The 25,341-nt window shown below is 40.6% G+C and overlaps 1 protein-coding gene across 11 annotated transcripts in view; it reads left to right on the top strand.

The window, feature by feature from the left end:
• Positions 1-225: 225 nt before the first annotated feature.
• Positions 226-25,341, top strand: part of LOC135112187 (serine protease nudel-like) — a 36,931-nt gene continuing 11,815 nt past the window's right edge. Inside the window, exons 1-19 of one of the 11 annotated variants that reach the window (XM_064026294.1) lie at positions 227-661; positions 1,143-1,337; positions 2,937-3,085; positions 4,904-5,040; positions 7,865-8,043; positions 8,759-9,029; positions 9,911-10,099; positions 12,163-12,290; positions 12,918-13,068; positions 13,243-13,364; positions 13,613-13,734; positions 14,489-14,586; positions 15,571-15,837; positions 16,240-16,409; positions 16,794-16,904; positions 17,610-17,778; positions 18,282-18,597; positions 19,112-19,245; positions 20,686-20,883. In XM_064026294.1, coding sequence (XP_063882364.1) covers positions 382-661; positions 1,143-1,337; positions 2,937-3,085; positions 4,904-5,040; positions 7,865-8,043; positions 8,759-9,029; positions 9,911-10,099; positions 12,163-12,290; positions 12,918-13,068; positions 13,243-13,364; positions 13,613-13,734; positions 14,489-14,586; positions 15,571-15,837; positions 16,240-16,409; positions 16,794-16,904; positions 17,610-17,778; positions 18,282-18,597; positions 19,112-19,245; positions 20,686-20,883 — 3,386 coding nt within the window. In that variant the 5' untranslated portion in view covers positions 227-381. Of the gene's footprint in view, positions 662-1,142; positions 1,338-2,936; positions 3,086-4,903; positions 5,041-7,864; positions 8,044-8,755; positions 9,030-9,910; positions 10,100-12,162; positions 12,291-12,917; positions 13,069-13,242; positions 13,365-13,612; positions 13,735-14,488; positions 14,587-15,570; positions 15,838-16,239; positions 16,410-16,793; positions 16,905-17,609; positions 17,779-18,281; positions 18,598-19,111; positions 19,246-20,685; positions 20,884-25,341 lie in introns of all 11 variants that reach the window. The other 10 variants (XM_064026292.1, XM_064026296.1, XM_064026293.1 and 7 more) reach the window with 10 other exon arrangements.

Raw genomic sequence — 25,341 nt, 5'->3', positions numbered from 1 at the left:
CTTACTATCTGTAAGGTCACAAAGATGATAAGTCGGGTTCCATTATTTTTTTTCCTCGTAAATGATTCATAATTCTTGCCAAACGATCACTGAAAATCATGAATGCATCCTTGAAAAGCCGAATAACATCAACTCAACGCTGTTGAAATTAATCGAGACAACGCTTCGAACTATTTGAGGATGCGGTATTGGGTTCATACTTTACATAGTAAGAGGTTCACGATCAAATGAATCAATTCGGTGAAGTAAAACGTCAGTGTATCGCTGTCTGCCGTGCTGGGAGTAGCTGGCTATCCTTATTATTTCTAAACGAAATTCGCAATAAAAAATTCCATACCGACGCAGTGACAAGGACACAGGATCACATCGTGCAGTCACGTTATGATAGGAAGAGCTGAGTGGCGTGTGCTTGTTTGTGTGGTGGCGATAGTGGCGGCGGTGGTGTGTGGCGGCGGTAATCCTTATGGCGCCCACGCTTCATCTCGTTTCCCTTACTTTTCTTCGTCTTCCTCCTCCTCCTCCTCTTCCTCTTCCTCTTCCATCTTCGCATCGTACAACATCACATCGTTCTCCAACTTCTCCACTTCCTTAAACTCCAAGCGTCTCAGTAATGCCTCGCCCAGGAGTGGAGACAAAAATAACTTCATCGTGGTCTACAAAAGTAAGTGTAATTACAAACTAGGATTTATATTAAAACTATGCCTTGCTAGTATTTATAGAACCGGAACGTATATTTATGTTTACCAACTTTTAAAAAGATTTGTTTACTGCGAGCTTAGAACGGAATGTTTTTTTTTTATTTTTTCCTTCTAGTCAGCTTGATCTGGTGCTAGTTTAAAAAGTAAATAATTTATAAAACACCACTGACAGCAAAGGAAATGACAGAGATGTGCAAACCTTTTAATGCTCGAGGTTTTATTTTTGTTCATTAAAAATGTCTTGGATTATCCCATTTAGGTTACAATTGTTTTCTTTTTTTGTCATTATCACCCCAAAAAATCAATAACCCATTCCCCGATGAAACACTCATAACTCATGGAAAATGGCAGTAACATCAGAAAATCGTAGGTATTATTGTTCCCTGCAGATTGTGAGTGAAGAAAAAAAATGCATGGTAATCTGATCCTTTACTTCCTTGTTAGAGTATGAGGAAGGAATGCGGGCGTGTCGAACAGGAGTGTGGGGTTACCTAAAAGAAGAGCGCTGTGACAGGGTGGTGCACTGTCCAGACGCTTCAGACGAGCGTCACTGTCCCTGCCGCAAACTCGTCCCCAGTGACTACCTCTGTGACAGTTACTTTGACTGCCCCGATTTCTCCGATGAGTTTGGCTGTGGCGGTGAGTTCTGTGTAACTGGAATACATGGAGAGTAAGGACTGATTGTTTGATGATAAATGTAAGGCGCCACAACAAAGAAGTTCCGTATCGCAGTAAATATTAGGGAAGATTAAATTGTTTGTGGAATGCATCCTCAAAAATTTAGGAACCTTATTTCGACAGACTTTTAACATAGTTGTATTATCATGATTCTAATGCATGACTCCTTTAAGAAGTGGAAAGGGCTGTAAAGATTGAAGGAAATTATAGGATAAAAACAAACACTACGCTGATGATGTTACCGTAAAATTACATGATCAAAAAAAAAAAAAAAAAATATATATATATATATATATATATATATATATATATATATATATATATATATATATATATATATATATATATATATATATATATTAATCCGGGGATCAATATATTATAAGAAATTGGTGGCTAATCATAGCCCGCAGTCACTGACACTGTAGGCGCCTGTATTTGTTCACCTTATAAATGATATAATAAACTTCGTTAATGCATTTGGCTTAATAGGACGGAATAGCATGTGACGATGCTCTCTAGTTCGTATATCTGTTTGGGTGTGGTTAGTTTGCAAAATACTGGAAAGTGAAGGCTGTAGTCAAAAACTCGTGTGCTACGATGCGGGAGGAGGCAGCCTTGCTTAACAATTTCTTGGCAGATTCCGCTTGCCGCATTTGGCGAGCCCTTCAATTTTTTACCCTTCCATGCTGCAAACTGTACGTACATTTCACAGTAAAGGTAAGGAGGCAATGTAAACGAAGGTTATGTAAGAATAAGAAGCCACAGGTCGATCTTGGGATTAGGTTAAGTTAGGGAGGCGAATTCCTCCACCCCTTAGGTTAGCTAAAATTATGAATAGGGTAATGATCTATAGGGGGAAGATGCCCCCGTCACCCCGTTAGGTTACGTTAGGTTAGGTTCGAAGAAATAAGATCAGATACAGAAACCTTTTCGTTGGGAGTATTCGAGTATTCTGAGTCCGTGATCTAAAAAAAAATTTTTTTTTCTTAAAATCTGCGCATCTAACAGTTAGATATTAAATGTCGTGCGTGTTTTCACTCCGCAGTTTACCTCAGTCTTCATAATCCTGCCCACTACCGCGTTATTAAAGTTTGTTGACCTAGCGAACGATTAACACTATGACTGAGACGTGATATTGATGTGCCGCATGTTAAAATTAGTTAAGGTAAAAGTCTGTATTATTGTGCCTTCAGTATCTTCGCAGCGTGGGTACTTTTAACATTTACGTAGTTCTGAACAGGCAGTTTCATAATGCAGGCTTCAGTGTATTTTCACTGTTAAAAATCTATTTTACATCAGCGAGCAAATTCCCTCCTTTCTTTCTCCCAAAACAAGCCCTGAAGAGTTATAAAGCGAAGTTCTCGAAATCTCTCTTAAAAGATTTTGCTAACTGCATGTAACTACCTTGCTGCCAAGTCACGTTTTCTTTCTTGACTGGGGCACTTACTTTATGTACTTTATTGGCCACAATGTTTCGTCTTGACACGCGAATCGGAAGGCAGAATTTATCATTATATCTTTTACCAACACGCTTTCCCTTCCCCCTCCCCTGTGAAGGATGTGAAGAGACAGAGATCCTGTGCTCACTGAAAAACAAGGAGCATTGTGTGCCGCCCAGCAGGGTGTGTGACGGAGTGTCTGAGTGTGACGATGGGAGAGACGAAATGCTGTGCTTCAGACTGGCACGGTTACAGGAAAAGGACGCGGTGAGTAGCGTTTGGATTTTAGATTTCCGTGTTTATTAAATAGGTCAGCCTACAGTTTCACGAAATCGATGAGTTTCTGGCGTTCCGTTTTCTTTTTTTTTTTTTCATTTATTTAGTCATTACCATTAATTTTATTGCAAAAGTCTCTTATCTAATGTGTACATCCCATGTCCTCCTCAGCGATCTTGCGGGTTTTGCCAGAAATCGAGGTTTTATGGTCTGGGAGCATGAAGCTTACACAGGGCAATGGAAGCGCGATTTACTTATAGAAAAGTGATGCTATGAGTGTAAAAATACATCACATGAAATGAATACTTTATAGTTACATGTAATAGACGGTATTCATGGTAGCGAAAACTGCGAGTATTCCTGGTGATGGTGATGTTAGTGGAAAACTCAAACAAGTCACAGTAATTAAGGTATAATGATGTAACATTACCACATGACATGTTTTGTTTAGTGTTAATAGTTGCGAAGACTGAATAAACCAGTTTGTAGCCTAATTTCAGGTATTCAAAACACTCATAATATACGTCACATTGGGTTTCTCCATTAACCAGCACCCCTGTAGATATTACCATGTATTAACTTTTACCTATGATAATCTCGACCCATTATGGACTTTCTCTTCTCTTTTTTTTATTTGAAGTGTAGCGAATGTTAATTGATACACCTCCACTTTTCCCGTCTATTCTGTCTTTGTCATGTAACTTAAGACGTAAGTTTCAATTTCTTTAACAAAACATTTCTGTGTATCAAACACTGTAGTAGGTATCAATTTTTTTTTCTTTCTTTCTTTTTTTTTTTTTTTTTTTTTTTAGTTTACGCGCGCTAATTTTCTCAAATCAAATTTCATATACTACAACTGTTTGCGTTTCTTTTGTTTACCCATGCCCAACAACTTGTTTCTCGGCCTCCTCTATATTTGCTAAACATGTGCATGGATTCCTCACACACACACACACACACACACACACACACACACACACACACACACACACACACACACCTTAAAAATTTAATTCAAGTTTTAAATAAAACAGCTGAGTGCCGTTCCTAATGTACAGGTGATCCTAGCCAGTGAACCACACACACACACACCTAAATAATTTAATTCAAGTTTTAAATAAAACAGCTGAGTGCCGTTCCTAATGTACAGGTGATCCTAGCCAGTGAGCCAGTCCCAGTGTAACACAAATGTAACCAGTTGTGTTACAGTGGTCAGCCAGCGAGGTTTTCATCGCAGTACTTCTAGAGTACCATTGCCTTCTAACATGTCGAGACAGAATGTCACACACTACGCAGTCACTACAGAGGTCTCTGACTCTCACCAGTGCCTCCTTGAATCTAGGGCGTTCTCCTCATCTTACCAATGCCGTTCCTGGTTTCATTAATGCCAATGGTGGAAGTTACTACCTCGCTTGATGTAATACTGCCAAGTTTGTCCTCTACTTCACCTATATCCGCTCTAGGGTACAGGCACAAAACGCCCATTCTAAAAGCTTCTCGAGACCATCACTACCAGCAAGGGATCATTCTCTCCTTGCACTCTCATCCTTGAACACGGGAATTCCGTTTCGTGTCGCCAGGGTATGCATCTCCTTCACTTTCGAAGGAAAGAAAATAAAGAGGGAAAATGGAGAAGTTGAGATCTGTTAATGTATGGAAACATTAAGACAGTAAAAAATGTAAAAAAAAAAATAAGGGAGAAGAAAAAAAAAGAATGAAACAAATCTAATGATGAAGAAAAGAGTAAAAGGTAATTGAGAAGGTTTTTCATCACGGCAAATCTGTTTCTTATGTCCTTTCCATTTCCAGAGAAATCCAGTCGTAAGGAGTCAAGGCTATGTGGAGGCCAGGCGTGGGAGTCAATGGGTGCCTTTGTGTGGCCACCGTCAACAGGACCTCAGCGAATTTGTGAAGAAATTATGTAACGAACTGGTAGGCGAGGACAGGTGAGTGGGTGAGGACAGGCGATTGGGGTAGGACAGGCCAGTGGTTGAGGACAGGCAAGTGGGTGAGGAAAGGCGAATGGGTAAGGACAGGCGAGTGGGTGGGGACAGACGAGTGGGTAAGGACAGGTGAGTGGGTGGGGACAGACGAGTGGGTGGGGGCAAGTGAGTGGGGTGGGATAAGCGAGTGGGTGAGGACATTTTATTATTATTATTAGTTTATTGACTAACTCACAAACATAAGATGATAAAACATACATAATAAAAAATAGTACAAGAATAACTTAGCAATAAAATTTGTCAAGATAAAATACAAATTCTAAAATGTGTTTCTACTAAACAGTTAAAATTAACCATAGTGCAAATATTACACCAAGACAATAAAGACGATTTTTTTAAACAACTATAAATGTATCTTGTAACTACCAGATAAAAGAAAAAGAAAAACGCATGTAAATCACAATTGAAAATTTGTGCAGATAACAGCATAAAGTTTATGACCTTATTTCTACGAGTAGATTTTCAGCACTTCATGAATATAACTACATAGATTTTTTACTTCATCTCTCTCCATTAGTGTATTCACATTACTAAAATCTAGTGTGTTATATCTTGTTCTGCAATCCCTAGACAGAACACAATCTAAAAGAACATGTGACTCATCTTGTACTACATTCTCACCACATGAGCACTGCCGTAGTTCCACCGGTGTTCCGTTCCTCCTTACTGTCTCAATCTTCAGGTCATGAGACATTAGGCGGAGCCTGGTCAGTGCTTGTCGCATGTAGTCAGGAACGAGTTCAGTGCTGGTACAGACTGGGTGCACAGATAATTGGGGTTTAATTATTGTCCTGTAAGCTACATACTTGGAGGCTGAAGGAGGTTTATCTCTGACTTTTCTCTTGATTTCTTCTTGTGGGCTACTAATACCCTCTTATCGCAGTGCTTGTGTCACGGATCTGTACCCCGGGGTACTGGCCTCTCTGCATAGTTCATACGCGATATGGAAAGGTTTTTCATTATTTGGCACACTTAACTTAGATTCGAGAAACTTCCGTCTCCTGCTGGCTATCACATTCTGTACAAGGTGTATACCTGATTCAATCAAACATAAATCGGGACCAGTATGTTTCCTTACACTCAATAAGCATCTTACAGCTCTATTATACTGATCAGCTTCTTCGGGTGATTTAATATAAATGTTTCCGCACTATAAAGCAGGGCAGACGTTACTGTGGCATCAAACACTTTACGTTTGTATATGTATGGCATGTTATTATTCGCAGTACAAAATATTGCAAATTTGTTGTGTGCTTCATTCATAGTTTCATGCAGATCTGCTTCTGTATTCATCCTCGCGTCATCAGTTATCCACGCTCCCAGGTAAAGATAATTATGAACATAATCTATCTTAATGTCGTGTGCTGCTAGCGGTACGGTAACTTGCTCTGTGCCGTGAATCACTAAAAATTGATCTCATCCAACAGCATCTGCATCTTCTAAAGTAGTCATCATTTTAGTTTTGCAATTTATGCTTTTTAAGATGAGAGTGACCCAGGAAGGCGTCAGGTAACTTGTAGGTGCACTGGGTGTGGGGGTGTCGGTTGCTAGTGAGCGTTCTGCACATGCACAGATTTCAGGTACTAGGACCACAGGTGAGGTTTGAGTGAGTGAATGCAACTTTTTCTCCAAATACTTCTGTTTCTATCACTCATATTTATTCCCTTACCTCACTGGTCTCTTCCTTGTACCTTCATAAGCCTTCTAGTCCTTTTATAGGGCTGCAGAGCTGTTCTTTCTTCAGAGAAAATGGGTATATTGTGGGACCTTCACTGCACAGTGTTTACATGGCGACAGAGAGGTGTGAAAAAAAAAAAAAGAGTGGGTAGAGACAGGCGAGCGGGTGGGGACAGGCGAGTGTGTGGGGACAGGTGAGTGGATGGGGACAAGCGAGTGGGTGAGGACAAGCGAGTGGGTGAGGACAGTCAAGTGAGTGGGGACAGATGAGGTGGGTGGAGGACAGGCGAGTGGGTGGGGATAGGTGAGTGGATGGGGACAAGCGAGTGGGTGAGGACAAGCGAGTGGGTGAGGACAGGTGAGTGGGTGGGGACAGGTGAGTGGGTGGGGACAGGTGAGTGGGTGGGGACAGATGAGCGGGTGGGGACAGGTGAGTGGGTGGGGACAGATGAGTGGGTGGGGACAGATGAGTGGGTGGGGACAGGTGAGTGGGTGGGGACAGGTGAGTGGGTGGGGACAGATGAGTGGGTGGGGACAGGTGAGTGGTTGGGGACAGGTGAGTGGGTGGGGACAGATGAGTGGGTGGGGACAGGTGAGTGGGTGGGGACAGGTGAGTGGGTGAGGATAGGTCATCTCGAAAACCGAGTGAGTTCAGGAGTTTTAGGATTTTTTTTTTTTTTAACATGCAAAGAGTCTCGGGTCCTAATCTTATGCGGCACGTTATTAATGGAATTCCGATATACTGGCGTTGATACTGACCGTGACATCAAGTGAAGGAAAATTTCAATTCAGCTTGACGTTTACTTTTCTTTTCCTTTTCTAAATCACGCCTTTCATTTCTTCATTCTCTTAAATCACACATCTTGATCCTTCCTCTCTCCTGCTCTTACTCTCCCACCCTCCCTTCCTTAAATCACATGCCTTGCTTCTTCCATCCTCCCTCGCTCCTTCCCTCTCTGCCTTCACATATGACTTGACTCCCTCCTCCCTCTTTTCTTCCCTTAAATCCCTCAACTTCACTTTATTTTCCAAGTCGCATAGAATAAACGTGTTGCTTCCTCCCTCCCTCCCTCCCTCGACTTCTCTGCAGAACGGGCGGCGATCACTACGAGTTCGAGGCCTTGAACAAGACACAGATCAACACAAGGAAATGGGCGCATTTTCATAAGGATCGCACCAAGCTGGGCCAGGACTGTAAAGGTTACCTGGTTGTCATCACATGTGGCGTTGTCACCTGTGATGATTACGGACGTTTCAGGAGAGATACAGGTGAGAAGAAAAGACTCTTGATACCACGTAAAGGTGTTGTGAAACATTTTGGGGCGCCCCCACCACCATGTTTGTGGTGAGGCATATCCTCTTGTCCCTCATCGCTCCATTTCTTCACCAACACTCAGTCTATTCAGTGCAATAGTTTTTTTTTTTATTTCATCATTCTAATGAAAGTTTAAAACGTATACTGTGTAATCGTGGAGTCGAACATCACCTCAGTAGAACACTATTTAAAACACAGTCGTTTTGTTAGCTAAAGCAAACTGTTACAAGGTAACTCTCCCCAATGCCAATGTCAAAACACTTTAACACTGAATCCGTTATTCTATGCTTTCAAAAGCATATGATGGGCTAACCTAAGTTGCATGTAGTTATTTTCTCCCGGCAGATTTATTTTAGATCGAGGAGGAGTGCGTTGCCAGTTTCTACTACGAGTATGTGACGCTCACGTGTGCGGGAGTTCTAATCATGTTTGTCACTGACTAATTATTATTGCTGGTATTATTATTATTATTATTATTATTATTATTATTATTATTATTATTATTATTATTATTATTATTATTAATGTTGTGGTTGTTGTTGTTCTTGTCTTTTATTATTACATTATTGATTATCATTATTTACGTACAATGGGGGCTGGCAAACCATTACAGGCATCCCCCCACACACACAAACACTTCATCATTTCTTTCCGTTACATATGAAGAAGAAAGAAAAACGAAAAACAAAAATAGCAGCTCGCATAAAGAGAAACTGCATCGGGTTGAAGAGAGTGAAGAGGAGAAGGAACGAGATCAAACAGGGGTGAGGCAAAAGCGAGACCATGGGCCGATGATGGATGGGAGGGTAGTGGGAGGAAGCAACTCTCCTGCATATATCTGGACTTTCTTAGTGGGTATAAGGAGGAATGGTGTGTTCTACTGCGGTGGGACTCTTCTCTCTGCTTACTTGGTCCTTACTGCCGCCCACTGCGTCCACGAGTAAGTATTTCCTGCATCCTTTGCCTCTTTTATTTCTTGTCTTTTCTTGAGCCACATGACCCAATTACTCCGGTAAGTTTGAATGGTTAATTAATTAATTCGTCGTTTATTCTCTTGTTAAGTTTCTAGCCGTGAACTCTTAAGGTCTGTTTCCTTGCTATCACAAATCGTGTACAATTTTATGATTTTTTTTATCTACTCATTTGCAATTCTCATGTTCTCATTACATCAACCATGTTCTCATTACATCACATTCTTTGCCAAATTACACCTGTGTGTGTGTGTGTGTGTGTGTGTGTGTGTGCGTGAGCGCGCGCGAGCACGTGCCTACGTGCGTGCGTGCGTGCGTGCGTGCGTGCGAGCGCGCTTGTGATGGTAATATAGGTCTGTATTTTTAAACACTTCAGACTCACATTAGACATGTTCCCAAAACCCACAGAGATTAGATGGGTTTCCATGCGTGCTTTTTTCTTTTTTTTTTTTTTCCCATTGACAGTGGAGAATCTTGCCTAGCTATCGTGAGTCATGAAAACACTTAAAAATCCCCAATGACCTCCACTCGCTCGGAAATTCCGCATGTTACAGTGGCCTTGTGTCCCGGGGTGAGGAATATCATCCACCACAGGCACAAATGAGACGGACCTTGACAACACTGCTACGTGCAGCTATAGCGTAGGCCCCACGTTTCTAATCTTTCCACTTGAGTCTGTTAAGAGTAGGTAAGGTAAGACACTGAAACGTTTAAGAATGCGCTCCCATAATTATATCTCCTCTCTTCTATGAGTTTTCATCACATCAATCACTTTTACCTTTTCCACCAAATCAAGTCGGTGCGTGTGTGGTGATAGCATAGTTGTTCAGAAGATTGACCTCTTGCCAAGTCCACTTTTCCCCAGGCCTGAGTCAGCCGTGTACGAGGTTCATGCTGGGATGCTGCGGCGAGACTCATGGTCCCCTTACGAACAAACCTCGTTGGTGACACACATCCTCAGACATGAACACTTCAACTCCCACTATATCAGGAACGATTTGGCACTCTTCAGACTGCAGACACCGATGCAGCTGAACCGGTGGGTGCTTTGATGGGCGGTGAGGAACAGATAGACGAAAGTGAATGACTGAATTATTGCTAATTTGGCGCCATGAGCGAATTGCAGACCAATAAATGAAGGAAAAACACAAATATAATAGAAAGAAAAAAAAATGCTGAAAGAAAAACTACAGAATGAATTTTCTTTTTATGTAGGAAGGACACTGGCCAAGGGCAACAAAAATCCAATAAAAAAAAATATGCCCACTGAAATGCCAGTCCCATAAAAGGGTCAAAGCAGTGGTCAAAAATTGATGAACAAGTGTCTTGAAACCTCTCTCTTGAAGGAATTCAAGTCATAGGAAGGTGGAAATACAGAAGCAGGCAGGGAGTTCCAGAGTTTACCAGAGAAAGGGATCAATGATTGAGAATACTGGTTAACTCTTGCGTTAGAGAGGTGGACAGAATAGGAGTGAGAGAAAGAAGAAAGTCTTGTGCAGCGAGGCCGCGGGAGGAGGGGAGGCATGCAGTTAGCAAGATCAGAAGAGCAGTTAGCATGAAAATAGCGGTAGAAGACAGCTAGATATGCAACACTGCGGCGGTGAGAGAGAGGCTGAAGACACTCAGTTAGAGGAGAGGAGTTGATGAGACGAAAAGCTTCTGATTCCACCCTGTCTAAAAGAGCAATATGAGTGGAATCCCCCCTAGACATGTGAAGCATACTCCATACATGGACGGATAAGGCCCTTGTACAGAGTTAGCGGTTGGGGGGGTGAGAAAAACTGGCGGAGACATCTAAGAACACCTAACTTCATAGTAGCTGTTTTAGCTAGAGATGAGATGTAAAGTTTCCACTTCAGATTATAAGTAAAGGACAGACCGAGGATGTTCAGTGTAGAAGAGGGGGACAGTTGAGTGTCATTGAAGAAGAGGGATAGTTGTCTGGAAGGTTGTGTCGAGTTGATAGATGGAGGAATTGAGTTTTTGAGGCAATGAACAATACCAAGTTTGCTCTGCCCCAATCAGAAATTTTAGAAAGATCAGAAGTCAAGCTTTCTGTGGCTTCCCTGCGTGAAATGTTTACCTCCTGAAGGGTTGGACGTCTATGAAAAGACGTGGAAAAGTGCAGGGTGGTATCATCAGCGTAGGAGTGGATAGGACAAGAAGTTTGGTTTAGAAGATCATAATGAATAATAAGAAGAGAGTGGGTGACAGGACAGAACCCTGAGGAACACCACTGTTAATAGATTTAGGAGAAGAACAGTGACCGTCTACCACAGCAGCAATAGAACGGTCAGAAAGGAAACTTGAGATGAAGTTACAAAGAGAAGGATAGAAACCGTAGGAGGGTAGTTTGGAAATCAAAGCTTTGTGCCAGACTCTATCAAAAGCTTTTGATATGTCCAAGGCAACAGCAAAAGTTTCACCAAAATTCCTAAAAGAGGATGACCAAGACTCAGTAAGGAAAGCCAGAAGATCACCAGTAGAGCGGCCTTGACGGAACCCATACTGGCGATCAGATAGAAGGTTGTGAAGTGATAGATGTTTAGGAATCTTCCTGTTGAGGATAGATTCAAAAACTTTAGATAGGCAGGAAATTAAAGCAATAGGACGGTAGTTTGAGGGATTAGAACGGTCACCCTTTTTAGGAACAGGTTGAATGTAGGCAAACTTCCAGCAAGAAGGAAAGGTAGATGTTGACAGACAGAGCTGAAAGAGTTTGACTAGGCAAGGTGCAAGCACGGAGGCACAGTTTCAGAGAACAATAGGAAGGACCCCATCATTGAAATGTATATGAGTAAAAATATAATTAATGACAATGTTGATTTTTTGCAAAAGTAGCATTTGACTGGAAAGTGGTGGTGAAAATAATAATAGAACTAAAAAAAAACTCAGAATCAAGCAGAAACATTTTATTAATGGAACACTTTAACGCCTTCATTACCTCTGAAGAACTCTTTTCTCACCAATAAATTTCAGAACAATGAGTGACGAGTTAAACTTATTTTTATTATTTTATTATCTTTTAAACATATTTTCGTCTGTGCAAGTAGTGTCGCGAGTTTTTTCATCAGGTGTTGATTAAATTCTCATTACATACAGGTGGGTGCGGCCAGTGTGTCTGTCGGAACACCTATACCCTGAAGAAGGTGATATGTGCACGGTGGCTGGGTGGGGCAACCTGCACGAGGACGGAGAGGACTGTAGGTGGCCAGCATCACAGTATTCATGTACTGGAATGGTGAAAAGCTTATGTTCAGTTAACTTTATCCTTATCTTCACCTCTTCTCTTATTACTTCAGTTGATAATGCAACTCCTTTGTATCCCTCTCTATTTTCTATTTCTACTCGTATCTACTTTTCTAACGTTCACATTTTATTACTCTTCCCTCAACCTTTATTTTCTCTTTCCATTTATTTATCGCTTTCATCTGCTTTTCTTCTACATTTTTTTTCTCTCTAAATCGGCATCTGTATCCCATTTCTCCTCTTCTTTTACCTACATCCCTTTTCTTTCTCTCTCATACCTCCCTCCACTTCTTTTTATCTTCTTATATACCTTCCACCTCTTCTTTCAATTATCTCCTCTTTACGTGTTCTCTCAACTGTCTATCTTTTATAATTTGTCTCACTTTGCCTTCCTCCTTTTCTTTTTCCTTTCAACAAATGTCCTCTCGTTCATCCTTTTCGTTTTCATTCTTACACACTTTAACTGTTCATCCTTTCCATCAATATTATTCACTATCATTTTTTTTTCACTTATAAGTATGATCACTTTATCAACCATTCTTTCTTCCTTTGATCAATTACCACTTTCATCCTGACCTACCTACTCATCCACCTCTCTCTCGCACCAGCCTTACAGCTCCAGCAGGTTGACCTTCCCATCCTGGCATCGTGCGAGAAAGAGACTTTCTTCAGCGACAAAGAAGTTCTCTGTGCAGGTTATAAGGAGGGACAAAAGGACGCTTGCCAGGGGGATTCAGGGGGACCTCTGATGTGTACTACGTAAGTGTTCCTGGAAGGACAAAAAGGTAGAGAAACAAAAAATAGACTTATGTACAAACAAACTAAAATTAATGGAAACTTGAACAGAAAAACAGATAAAGGCAGCACAGTAAACAGATAGGCAGGCAGATTAGGGTTGCACCGTCTAAGCCACGCTTCACCCCACACACACAGACCACAGGGTGGCTGGGTGCAAGCGGGTCTGGTGTCCTTTGGGCGTGGTTGTGCCAGACCAGGCAACGCGGGAGTCTATGTTCGTCTCAGTTATCATCTTGACTGGATATTCGCTAAACTGGGTGAGTCTTAGTTTCTCTCTCTCTCTCTCTCTCTCTCTCTCTCTCTCTCTCTCTCTCTCTCTCTCTCTCTCTCTCTCTCTCTCTCTCTCTCTCTCTCTCTCTCTCTCTCTCTGTATATATATATATATATATATATATATATATATATATATATATATATATATATATATATATATATATATATATATATATATATATATATATATATATATATATATATATATATATATATATATATATACACACAGAGCTGATGAAGGATGCGTCCAACTTGCCTCAAGAGTCAGAAACCATCGCTGAGTGCAGGGGCATCACTTGCTTCCTGGGAGAGGGGGCCTGTCTACCCACCCAGCGCGTCTGTGACCATCAGGTGATTTGTTGTCTTGTAGAAAATCATTCATTACCATGTTTTATGGTTCATTCGTTCGTTCGTTCATTCGTTTTTCTTCATCTTCTTCTTCTTCTTCTTCTTCTTCTTTTTCTTTACTCGTGTTGTTCTTGTTGTTACTCGTGTTGTTGTTGTTGTTATTATTACTATTATTATTATTATTATTATTATTATTATTATCACTATAATTCTCATCATTAATTAGGTAACCGTTTTCTTCTATTTATTTATTCATTTTTTACTTTACTCTGCTTTATTAATTGGGAAATATTTGAAAGTATTTTTTTTTTTTACTGGCGTGCACGCACGCACGCACGCACACACACACACACACACACACACACACACACACACACACACACACACACACACACACACACACACACACACACACACACCTCAAGACTAAATTTTTGCTCTCATTTAATCATTGATATTAGTACTTTCTCTCTCTCTCTCTCTCTCTCTCTCTCTCTCTCTCTCTCTCTCTCTCTCTCTCTCTCTCTCTCTCTCTCTCTCTCTCTCTCTCTCTCTCTCTCTCTCTCTCTCTCATATTCAATTTATTTTTTCCAATTGTTTGCTAATTGTCTTTCACATTCCTACAACTGAAAGCATTTCTAAAAGGTAAATATGAAGGTCTCCAAAGTTCTTTCATGATTTTATTAAATTTTCGTACATTTTCCCTAGCTCTTCATCTACTTATTAACGTGTAAATTTAAAAAGAGCTTTCTCATAGGCTGACTGTCTCGAGGCAGAGGATGAGGTGTCATGTGGATATGAGAAGGACATCGTCTTCGAGACAGCTGAGAGCGAACCTTCCTACGAGGCGTACAAGTGAGCAGTAAATTACGAATTTACTTTGTTTATTGATTTATTAGTTAGACAGGAAAACAGATGGGCAAATGAACAGACAAGTACGTAAATAGACAGATAAATAGTTAAATTGAAAAACAGATGAAGAGAGAAAGAAATGCAGGAAAGTACAGCTTATCTGTAGACTGGTAAGCATAGGCAGATGTACAGAAATGATTTTGGATCGCTAAGTAAATTTGTACTCGGTTTTGAACTGTCTTCTTGATCGTCTAGCATCTTTAGTTTTTTTCACTAACTTTTGTTGGCTCTTAGGCAGAGTTCTTAAATAAGAGAGGGATGATTAAACTGGCGGGTGGATAAACACATAAAAAATGCACAAGTAACCAGAAAAAAAAGGTAAACAAATGGATATATCAACAACACAATTGGAAGCTAGACAGGTAGACACATGCAAGTTGCCATATAGGCGGGCAAAATATAAACATAACAGGCAAACATTTCGTTAGAGAGACATCGGATAAACTGACAGATATTGAATTGAATAAGTTAACTTGTATCGGTTTGAAGTACCAAACAACAATGACGACGTGACTTTGATTATATTACGTATCATAGTGGAATAATCTGAAGCTGGACAAAGAAGGTTAAATCGTTGTATAAAATTTACTAAGTAATGAAACCTCTTTAGAGACCGAAATGTAGCTCGAAAATGAGTCTTAGTTATTTGCTCTCGTTACTGTTCTTGCCATTAAAATGTTATGTCGAATGATGTCTATTAGCGTTTTTTTTTTTTTAATAAACAACAGATGAGCAGTAATGAAACGTCTTTTTTTTTTCATTTCAAAAGAATATTCCAGGCTCCAGTGTGGCCTGAAAGCAATAGTTTACTTTTTTGTCATTACTTTTGTTTGTAAATTTTACGATGAACTATTTATATTAAGGTAGTTCACGCAAGCAGTTCACTTGCTATAATGTTCCTAAGGTTTTCGGGCTTTTCTTGCCAAGATCATCGACCTTCGCCACAACTACCACCACGACACAGAAGCCGGAGACTTACTACCCTGACACTTCCACGATCACGTCGACCACCACGACTACGACTCCACTACCACCCACCACCACTACTGCCATCACCACTACTGATCAACCTCCCAGCACCACTACCACCACCATTGTTAATTCTGCAGGAGCTATAGAAACTTGTGTGCTCTTCGGGGTAGATGAAGACAACGGAACGCTCAGTTGTGTGGGAGATGATTTCTTATGCACCAGGTAGGTGTTTATTTACTTATTTTCATCATATTAATTTTAGCCATTTATTCATTTATCTATACTGTGGTTCATGATAAGTCTGCTTCTCTACACTTCAAAACAAGTAAGTTTATCACCGCTTTACATTTTCTTTGCCCTTCCTGCATTTGGTTCTGCCTTGTTCTTGTTTATTTATATCACTTACCTATTCATTCATGTTTTGCGATTATCCTTCAGAGTTTAATCTCCCTCTCTCTCTCTCTCTCTCTCTCTCTCTCTCTCTCTCTCTCTCTCTCTCTCTCTCTCTCTCTCTCTCTCAGCATAAAATTTGAGGCTATTTCATCTTTTTACCATTACATTCCAATATCTTTGAGGTGCAGCCCCACATGCTCCTGCGGCTGCAATCAGTTTCACATCTTGCAGGATTCCAGAATGCCTGCCACGGAGGAATGTGTGTGATGGTGAGCCGCATTGCGTTGATGGGACGGACGAACTTGGCTGTTTTTGTGTGGACCGCCTATATAGCTATGGCAAGGACGACTTTGTGTGTGATGGATTCTACGACTGTTATGATCTGAGTGACGAGGACTGTGGTGAGTAGGACATGAGGCAATGATTGCAACTTGGCACCGTACTAGTATATGAAGCGTAAAGAAAGGATGGGGAAGAGACGACACGGTGAAATTTGTGCTGGTTTCGAGTGATTCGTAATGTAACTGTGTTTGTATATATGACTGATATGGCCGAAAGACGATGAAGGCTGTGATGTAGACATATATGTGAACCGTTTATCTTTATTCCTTTTTCTGGAAGTGCCAGTTAAAGCTTCCTCTTTTTTTTTTCAGGCTGGCCAGCGTGAAAACAATAAAATAATGGTATAGAAAGACACACTGATTAATTGATTTTTGCATAGGCTAACTGTTGTTAGTGATCCCATACACTGATCTTCTGGCTAGCACCTGCTTCTCTCTTGGCAGCACCATGTGGGTCTCAGTTCGTGTGTGCTCTGAGTCAGCAGTGTGTGCCGCAAGAGGAGGTGTGTGACGGCAAGAATAATTGCAGATATGGGGAAGATGAACTGTTTTGTAGTGAGTAATACTTTAATGAATACACTTAAATAAACTGGTAAATAATGACTGATATGCCAAACTACAGTGAACGTAGTGAATAAATGAGGTAACAGATGAGTATAATGGACGAATGAATACAACTAATGGAACAGATAAATAAATGAAGGAGCTAGGGACTATTCTCTCTTTGTAACAACTGAGATCATTTGAAGTTTGTTTTTGCAAACACATTTCTTTTGTTTCGAGGAAAGGAAATTAAATTTGTTTTTCTCCATAACTGTCATTGAATCAACGCACCTCCTTTCTCTCCATCAATCTCTTTAACTATTATTCTTTTTTCGCCTGAGTTACAGTTACATTTTTTGACAATGTATATTTATCATTTCATCTTAAGCATGGCAATGTGTCTTCATCTATTGGGATCGATTAGCAATATTGCTTTTCATTCTCTCCCTGTCTCAGTTGCTTTAGTTAGTACTCTTTGTCCTCTTTTTGTCAGTAACATTCATTTCATCCATGACATTTACCTTTCTAAGAAAGTAAACGGGATTGGCATTGATTACTAATATTCTAATTTTCTTTATTTTCCTTCTCTTTATAGGTAGTGTTCATGGTATTTACTAACAGCATATTAAGGTTTCATCTTAACCACGAAATTCAACGTGCTAATACTGTAGCTATTACTTACATTGATAAGCATTATTTCTTTTTTCTCTTCGTCAGTCGCCTTAATCAACGTCCACGCGCCGCCGGAGAGGGACCGATTCGGGGAACTGACATCGCAGAAAGAGGGCCGACTGGTGCTGAGGGTGGAGGGCGTTTGGGACACCATCTGTGTGGACACACTGAAGCAGGAGCTTGGCCATAGGGTGTGCAACTTTCTCGGCTATGAGTGAGTGTATGGTGTATTGCCGGAAAGAAATAGAAAAGTACAATTATGGAAGGGAAATGTGTAGAAGAGTAACTATAGGACAGTAACTATAGGCCAAACTTATGATCAATAAGATTAGAATCATAGTGCCGATGCAAAAGAAAAGAAGACAGGAGAGAATAGGTGTGGGAGTGTACTATGTGTTATTTTGGAGAGTACATGGTGGGGAAAGGAACGTAGTACATGACATCACAGGCCAGTAGTGTATTGTGCGTAAGTGTTTCCATGAGAGAGAGAGAGAGAGAGCCTTCATTTTAAAAACTATCCTTATATAATTTGTCTCCTATTATTTTCTTGTTATTTTTGTGAAATAGTGTCAATATTTTGTTTGTCACCTGCAATATTATAACTAAAGTGATCATAACTAAACGCTATACTAGATTGTCTAAATCTAGCGACTTAGAGCCAGGAATCGTAACTAAAGGATCACAGTTCAGACTAACACCGGCACCTAATTTGTGCAGGACTCTGGATGATTTGTACTACGTCGAGGACTCCTTGTACATCACCCCACCAAGCCCTCAGAACCACCACACCCCACGCTCAAAACTTGCTTTCACTCAAGTGAATAACTTCAATAGGACTGACAGAAGCCACAGGGTGATAAGGTCCACAGAGCTGCAGGAATCATTCAACGCCACGGTGGAAGGCTCTGTGGCGACGGACATCTCGGAGGAAGCTTCAGTAGGAGTGGGTGGTAGGAAGGACGTGTGTCGTCAGGTTGTGTTCAGCTGTGGAGAGCAGAAGTGTGGGAAGGTCCCTCTCTATTTCTTTACCAAGGTAACTGGTGAAGGTGATAATTCAGTGTTGAGGACAGGTGATGTTAGCACCACTTTCATAGCTCGATCAGTTGTCACCCGTCGTTACTAAAGCACTTTCTGATTACCTTCAAAAAACAAAGTGTTACTTTGCTGCACCTTATCATCACCACAAAGAGAGAGAGAGAGAGAGAGAGAGAGAGAGAGAGAGAGAGAGAGAGAGAGAGAATATTTTAACTCGTCTTTTCCTTCACAAACATGTCACCTAACAGGAAGGACAGGTGATACTCAGTTGTTTTCTAACGGTAAAATGCAGCGAGAATAGAAGGAACTCGGTTAAGAGTCGTAGGTTAAGAGGGGATCTGATAAAATTTAAGTGGTACAGTAGTTATAACAAGGGTGACGTAACCAAAATTCCTATAGCATTTCCTTTTTTTCCTTCCTAATAATTTTTAAAATTTTCTTGTTCTTTCGGGATATGAATGCCTTAAGCGTTGCATGTTTTCCTTTGATACGGTTTTCTTTCATTTAACAAGGTGACTCCGGTATGGATGTATGGCGGGTCCCCGTGGGCAGCAAGTGTGTATGTGAACGGTGAGTACCGGTGTGGTGGCACGCTGATCCACCCGCTCTGGCTCATCACCTCCAACAGCTGCATGGCTGGCGTCAGGTAAGCTCAGGGAGCATCAGATTACATATTCAATGCCTCTGATGATTCTAAACACCTGTATTAAGTTGCCTCTTAGTCTTGTTTGTGTTAATGGGAAAAGATTTAATTCTTTGACGCTCTTCGTGTGATTTGTTTCTCAGGCTTGGTATTATTTTATGTTACTCTATGGTGAACTCTTTCTTAATTTATCAATGCCTTTCTGGTAATAGGGGCACCATGCTTGAATGCAATATTCCAAAAGCGGACGGGCTAAAGAGTTATACAAAGTGAAGATTGTATCCTTAGATTTATATAAAAAAAATCTGCCGATTAAGCCAGTTACTTTATTTGCTTTCTTTACAACTTCTGAACATCGTTGGCTAGGTTTTAAGCTACTCGATATTGTCACTCCTAAATCAATATCGTTGTCAACACCTTTAAGTTGGGTACCATTTAAAATATACTTTGCTTTCTCGTTTCTATACCATATGAGAAGCACTTTGCACTTATCTATATTAAAATTCATCCGCCAGGTTTGTCCACCACCCAGCCAATTTGTCTAGATTTTTTTTTGCATTTCTGTTACTTGTTCTTTAGAGACTACGGAATTCGCAATTTTGGTGTCATCAGCAAACTTCGATATTATACTGGTGACACCCTCATCTATGTCGTTAATATAAACAAGGAAGAAAACAGGTCCTAAGACCGCTGGTTAGGTTAGTCCACTTGGATGCTTTTCCATTTATTACTACTCTTTGTTTACGGTTGTTTAGCCAGTTTTCAACCCATCTCAACACGTCGCCTTGGATACCGTGTGATTTTAGTTTAATCAGTAAACGTTTGTGGGAAATTTTGTCGAAGGCCTTTTGAAAATCAAGATATATTATATCTACCGCTTTACTCTCATTATACTGGTTCAGAATATCATAGAAGAAGTCTAAGAGATTCGTCAAACAAGAGCGTTTGTTGCGGAAGCCGTGTTGAGTATTTTTAAGTAAGTGTAGAGAGAGAGAGAGAGAGAGAGAGAGAGAGAGAGAGAGACTCTCCTACTGCCTCACCTGCCAGTCACAGAAAGATGTGGGTGAGGCCTATTCTGGGGGTATCGCCAGCTTAGGTAACAACAGGTATAACAGGCGTAACCGCAGACTCGCAGTTCACAAGACTATCAACCATTTAATATCTAATAAATCACTGTACTTATATTTTAGGGGCTGGCTGGAGCTTTATTCTTTCATATGCTGTCACCAATATATATATATATATATATATATATATATATATATATATATATATATATATATATATATATATATATATATATATATATATATATATAATCACCTAATCCTTGTCACTTAACATGGAGGCTTTTATCCTCAACATTTAATACCTCATCCTTAACATTCAGTTTTTCAGCCCTGACATTTAGCCCTTTATACCCATTCAATTCTTCATCCCCAGCCCGGAGGTGGAGTCGGTGTGGGTGGTGATGGGATCAATGAGGAGGTTTGGGGCGCCAATGCGAGTGTGGGGGGCGTACGAGGAGGGGCGTCAGGTGGGAGGGGCGTGGCTGGTGGGTGTTAGTGATATCCTGCTCCTGAAACTGACCAAAAGGATGCCGAAGACCAACTACATCTCCCACCTCTGCCTACCCACCCAGTGAGTGTTGAGCCCGTTTTCTTAAATGCGTTGATCTCTCATAAGGACTATTTTCAAAGGCCACCGAGATGAGTGGCTGGGTTCTCATAGTTGCTTTTATTCCCACGGATGTTGGAGAACTTTTGTTAAAAGTATCACTTGCATCATTAACACCTTAAAACTCTGGTAACTTCCACAACTCTTGAAAATAGCTGCGATATTGAGTAGGATTAGAATATACTGCCGATCCTCCTACAACACAAATTTCTGTTACACGATTTTCGTCTAACGTGGCCTAAAAATACAGAAGAAAAGTATTTTCTTAAGTTAAAACATTTGCCCGCCCGCCTGCATCTCTTGGCGGCTCGCTCGTGAGTAATAGTGAAGAAAATTTCGCGAGTCATTCATTCAAATTAACGATTCCTTTTACTGAAACGGCGCCGCAGCATAGTGTGGCACCAGCCTAAGTGGTCCCTCTACTCCTATGCTGCATTGGCCGACCACCACAGCCACCGGTCTCCCCATTCACCACCCTCATCTCAAGCGTACCCACCTCAACTTGGACAATTTGGAATTAAAAAATAGAGTTGGAGAGAAAAATCAGTGATAAGGGGAGCTTTTAAGGTAAACAAGTCAACCATGCATTGTATTCCTGGTGCCAGAACTTTATCAATGATGGAATCAAAACAGAGACTTTGGGTGGTGGTGCCGATGGAAATAAGGGGTTTCAAGAGTCCTTTATAAAGTGATATTTCCCTAACGCGACGGCCTTGCAGAACATGTTAGAGGAGGACCGACTGTACATAGATTTGTTATTGCGTACGTACTGACAGCAAACTACAGAGGTTTTATACATATATATATATATATATATATATATATATATATATATATATATATATATATATATATATATATATATATATCATTGAATGTGATAGCTAGTTGAGCATTTATTATTTTTCTTAAGATATTTTCCTTATATCTTATGATTGTCTTATATTCTATAAAATTGTCTTATATTCTATAAAAAAGAATATAAGACAATCATAAGATATAAGGAAAATATCTTAAGAAAAATAATAAATGCTCAACTAGCTATCACATTCAATGAGATATGTATTAGAGAAAGACTCCTGCCCATATACACCCTTAATATATATATATATATATATATATATATATATATATATATATTCATAGTTTAGAAGTTTCAGAACATTTGTATTTGAACACATTTTGTGTTGACAAGCCTCCATTGAAGCGGGAAGGCTGTAGTGGTAGAAGCTGCCATCCTGAGGATGTTTTTTATGCCTTCTTGCTCTTGTACATTCAATTACCGCATAATATTAAAGGACGAATACATGTCCAACTTATAGATAAAATTAAAAAACGTCGTGTACTAACGAAACAAGTGATACCTAAACATTACTAACTCGATAAAAGCAAATGCAATCATCTGAACGGTCGACACACTGATATTATTTTTTTTTATGTAGGAGGGACACTAGCCGAGGCCAACAAAAATCCAATAAAAAAAAAAAAAAAGCCCACTTAGATACCAGTCCCGCAAAAGGGTCCAAAGTGGCAGTCCAAAATTGAAGGATAAGACAGGGAGTTCCAGAGTTTACCAGAGAAAGGGATAAATGACTGAGAATACTGGTTAACTCTTGCATTAGAGAGGTGGACAGAATAGGGATGAGAGAAAGAAGAAAGTCTTGTGCAGCGAAGCCGCGGGAGGAGGGGAGACATGCAGTTAGCAAGATCAGAAGAGCAGTTAACATGAAAATAACGGTAGAAGACAGCTAGAGATGCAACATTGCGGCGATGAGAGAGAGGCTGAAGACACTCGGTTAGAGGAGAGGAGCTCATGAGAAGAAAGGCTTTTAATTCTACCCTGTCTAGAGGAGCGGTATGAGTGGAACCCCCCAAGACATTTGAAGCATACCCCATACATGGACGGATAAGGCCCTTGTACAGAGTTAGCAGCTGGGGGGAGTGAGAAAAACTGGCGGAGACGTCTCACAACGCCTAACTTCATAGAAGCTGATTTAGCTAGAGATAAGATGCGAAGTTTCCAGTTCAGATTATAAGTAAAGGACAGATCGAGGATGTTCAGTGTACAAGAGGGGGACAGTTGAGTGTCACTGAAGAATAGGGGATAGTTGTCTGAAAGGTTGTGTCGAGTTGATAGATGGAGGAATTGGGACATTGAACAATACTAAGTTTGCTCTGCCCCAGTCAGAAATTTTAGAAAGATCTGAAGTCAGGCGTTCTGTGGCTTCCCTGCATGAAATATTTACTTACTGAAGGGTTGGACGTCTATGAAAAGACATGGAAAAGTGCAGGGAAATATCATAAGCGAAGGAGTGGATAGGACAAGAAGTTTGGTTTAGAAGGTCATTGATGAATATAAGAAGAGAGTTGGTGACAGGACAGAAACCTAAGGAACACCACTGTTGGTAGATTTAGAAGAACATTGACCGTCTACCACAGCAGCAATAGAATGCTCAGAACGGAAACTTGAGATGGAGTTACAGAGAGAATGATAGAAGCTGTAGGAGGGTAGTTTGGAAATGAAAGCTTTGTGCCACACTCTATCAAAAACCTTTTGATGTGTCCACGGGAACACCAAAAGTTTCACCAAAATCTCTAAAGGAGGATGACCAAGACTCGGTAGGAAAACCCAGATCACCAGTAGAGCGACCTTGACGGAACCCATACCAGCGATCAGATAGAAAGTTGTGAAGTGATAGCTGTTTAAGAATCTTCCTGTTGAGGATAGATTCAAAAACTTTAAATAGGTAGGAAATTAAAGCTATAAGACGGTAGTTTGAGAGATTAGAACGGTCACCCTTTTTAGGAACAGGCTGAATGTAGGCAAACTTCCAACAAGAAGGAAGGGTAGATGTTGATAGACAGAGTTGAAAGAGTTTGACTAGACAAGGTGTAAGCACGGAGGCTCAGTTTCAGAGAACAATAGGAGGGACCCCATCAGTTCCATAAGTGTTCTGAAGGTTTAGGCCGGCGAGGGTATGGAAAACATCATTGCGAAGAATTTTAATGGTTAGCATGAAGTAATAAGAGGGTGGAGGAGAGGGAAGAACAAGTCCTGAGTCGTCCAAGGTAGAGTTTTTAGCAAAGGTTTGAGCGAAGAGTTCAGCTTTACAGATAGATGTGATAGCAGTGGTGCCTTCTGGTTGAAATATATGAGGGAAAGAAGATATTGGAAATATTTTTGGCTACATGCCAGAAGTCATGAGGGGAGTTAGATATTGAAAGATTTTGACACTTTCTATTAATGAAGGAGTTTTTGGTTAGTTAGAGAACAGACTTGGCATGGTTCCGGGCAGAAATATAAAGTGCATGAGATTCAGGTGATGAAAGGCTTAAGTACATTTAGTGGGCAACCTCTCTATAATGTATAACACTAGAACAGGCTGTGTTAAACCAGGGTTTGGAAGGTTTAGGTCGAGAAAAAGAGTGAGGAATGTACGCCTCCCTGCCAGACACTGTCACCTCTGCTATGCGCTCAGCACACAGAAACGGGTTTCTGACTCGGAAGCAATAGTCATTCCAAGAAAAAATCAGGCCCCCCCAACTAGCAATGGTAAAACACCAGAGGCACCTCCGCTTAGGGGGATCCTAAGGAGGGATTGGAGCGATAGGACAAGATACAGATATGAGATTGTGATTGGAGGAGGCCAACGGAGAAGAGAGGGTGACAGCTTAAGCAGAAGGATTAGAGGTTAGGTAAAGGTCAAGAATATTGGGTATATCTCCAAGACTGTTAGGAATACGAGTAGGTGATGCATCATTTGCTCTAGGTCGTAGATGATAGTAAAGTTGAAGGCTAGTTCACCAGGATGGTCAATGAAAGGAGAGGAAAGCCAAAGCTGGTGGTGAACATTGAAGTTTCCAAGAATGGAAATCTCTGCAAAAGGGAAGAGAGTCAGAATGTGCTCCACTTTGGAAGTTAAGTAGTCAAAGAATTTCTTATAGTCAGAGGAGTTAGGTGAGAGGTATACAATACATATAAATTTAGTTTGAGAATGACTCTGTAGTCGTAGAAAGATGGTGGAAAACTCGGAAGATCAAGAGCGTGGGCACGAGAGCAGGTTAAATCATTGGGCACATAAACGCAACATCCAGCTTTGGTTTGAAAATGAGGATAGAGAAAGTAGAAGCGAACAGAAAGGAGGCTACTGTTACTTGCCTCAGACACCTGTCTTTCAGTGAGGAAAAGATGAGATTTAGTAGAGTAGAGGTGGTGTTCTACAGATTGAAAATTAGATCTAAGACCACGAATGTTGCAGAGGTTAATGAAGAAATAGTTGAGGGGAGTGTCAAGACACTTAGGGTCGTTATCAGAAGGGCAGTCCGACCAGGGGACATTTGTAGTCTCCTCCCCAGAAGGGGACTCCGAGGCTGGTGTAAGAGTCGCCATGATAATTTTGAATTTTTGAGTTAAGAGTGTGT

The sequence above is a fragment of the Scylla paramamosain genome, chromosome 23 (assembly GCF_035594125.1).
Source record: "Scylla paramamosain isolate STU-SP2022 chromosome 23, ASM3559412v1, whole genome shotgun sequence".
Classification (NCBI taxonomy): domain Eukaryota; kingdom Metazoa; phylum Arthropoda; class Malacostraca; order Decapoda; family Portunidae; genus Scylla; species Scylla paramamosain.
This window is presented reverse-complemented; position numbering and strand designations above follow the sequence as displayed.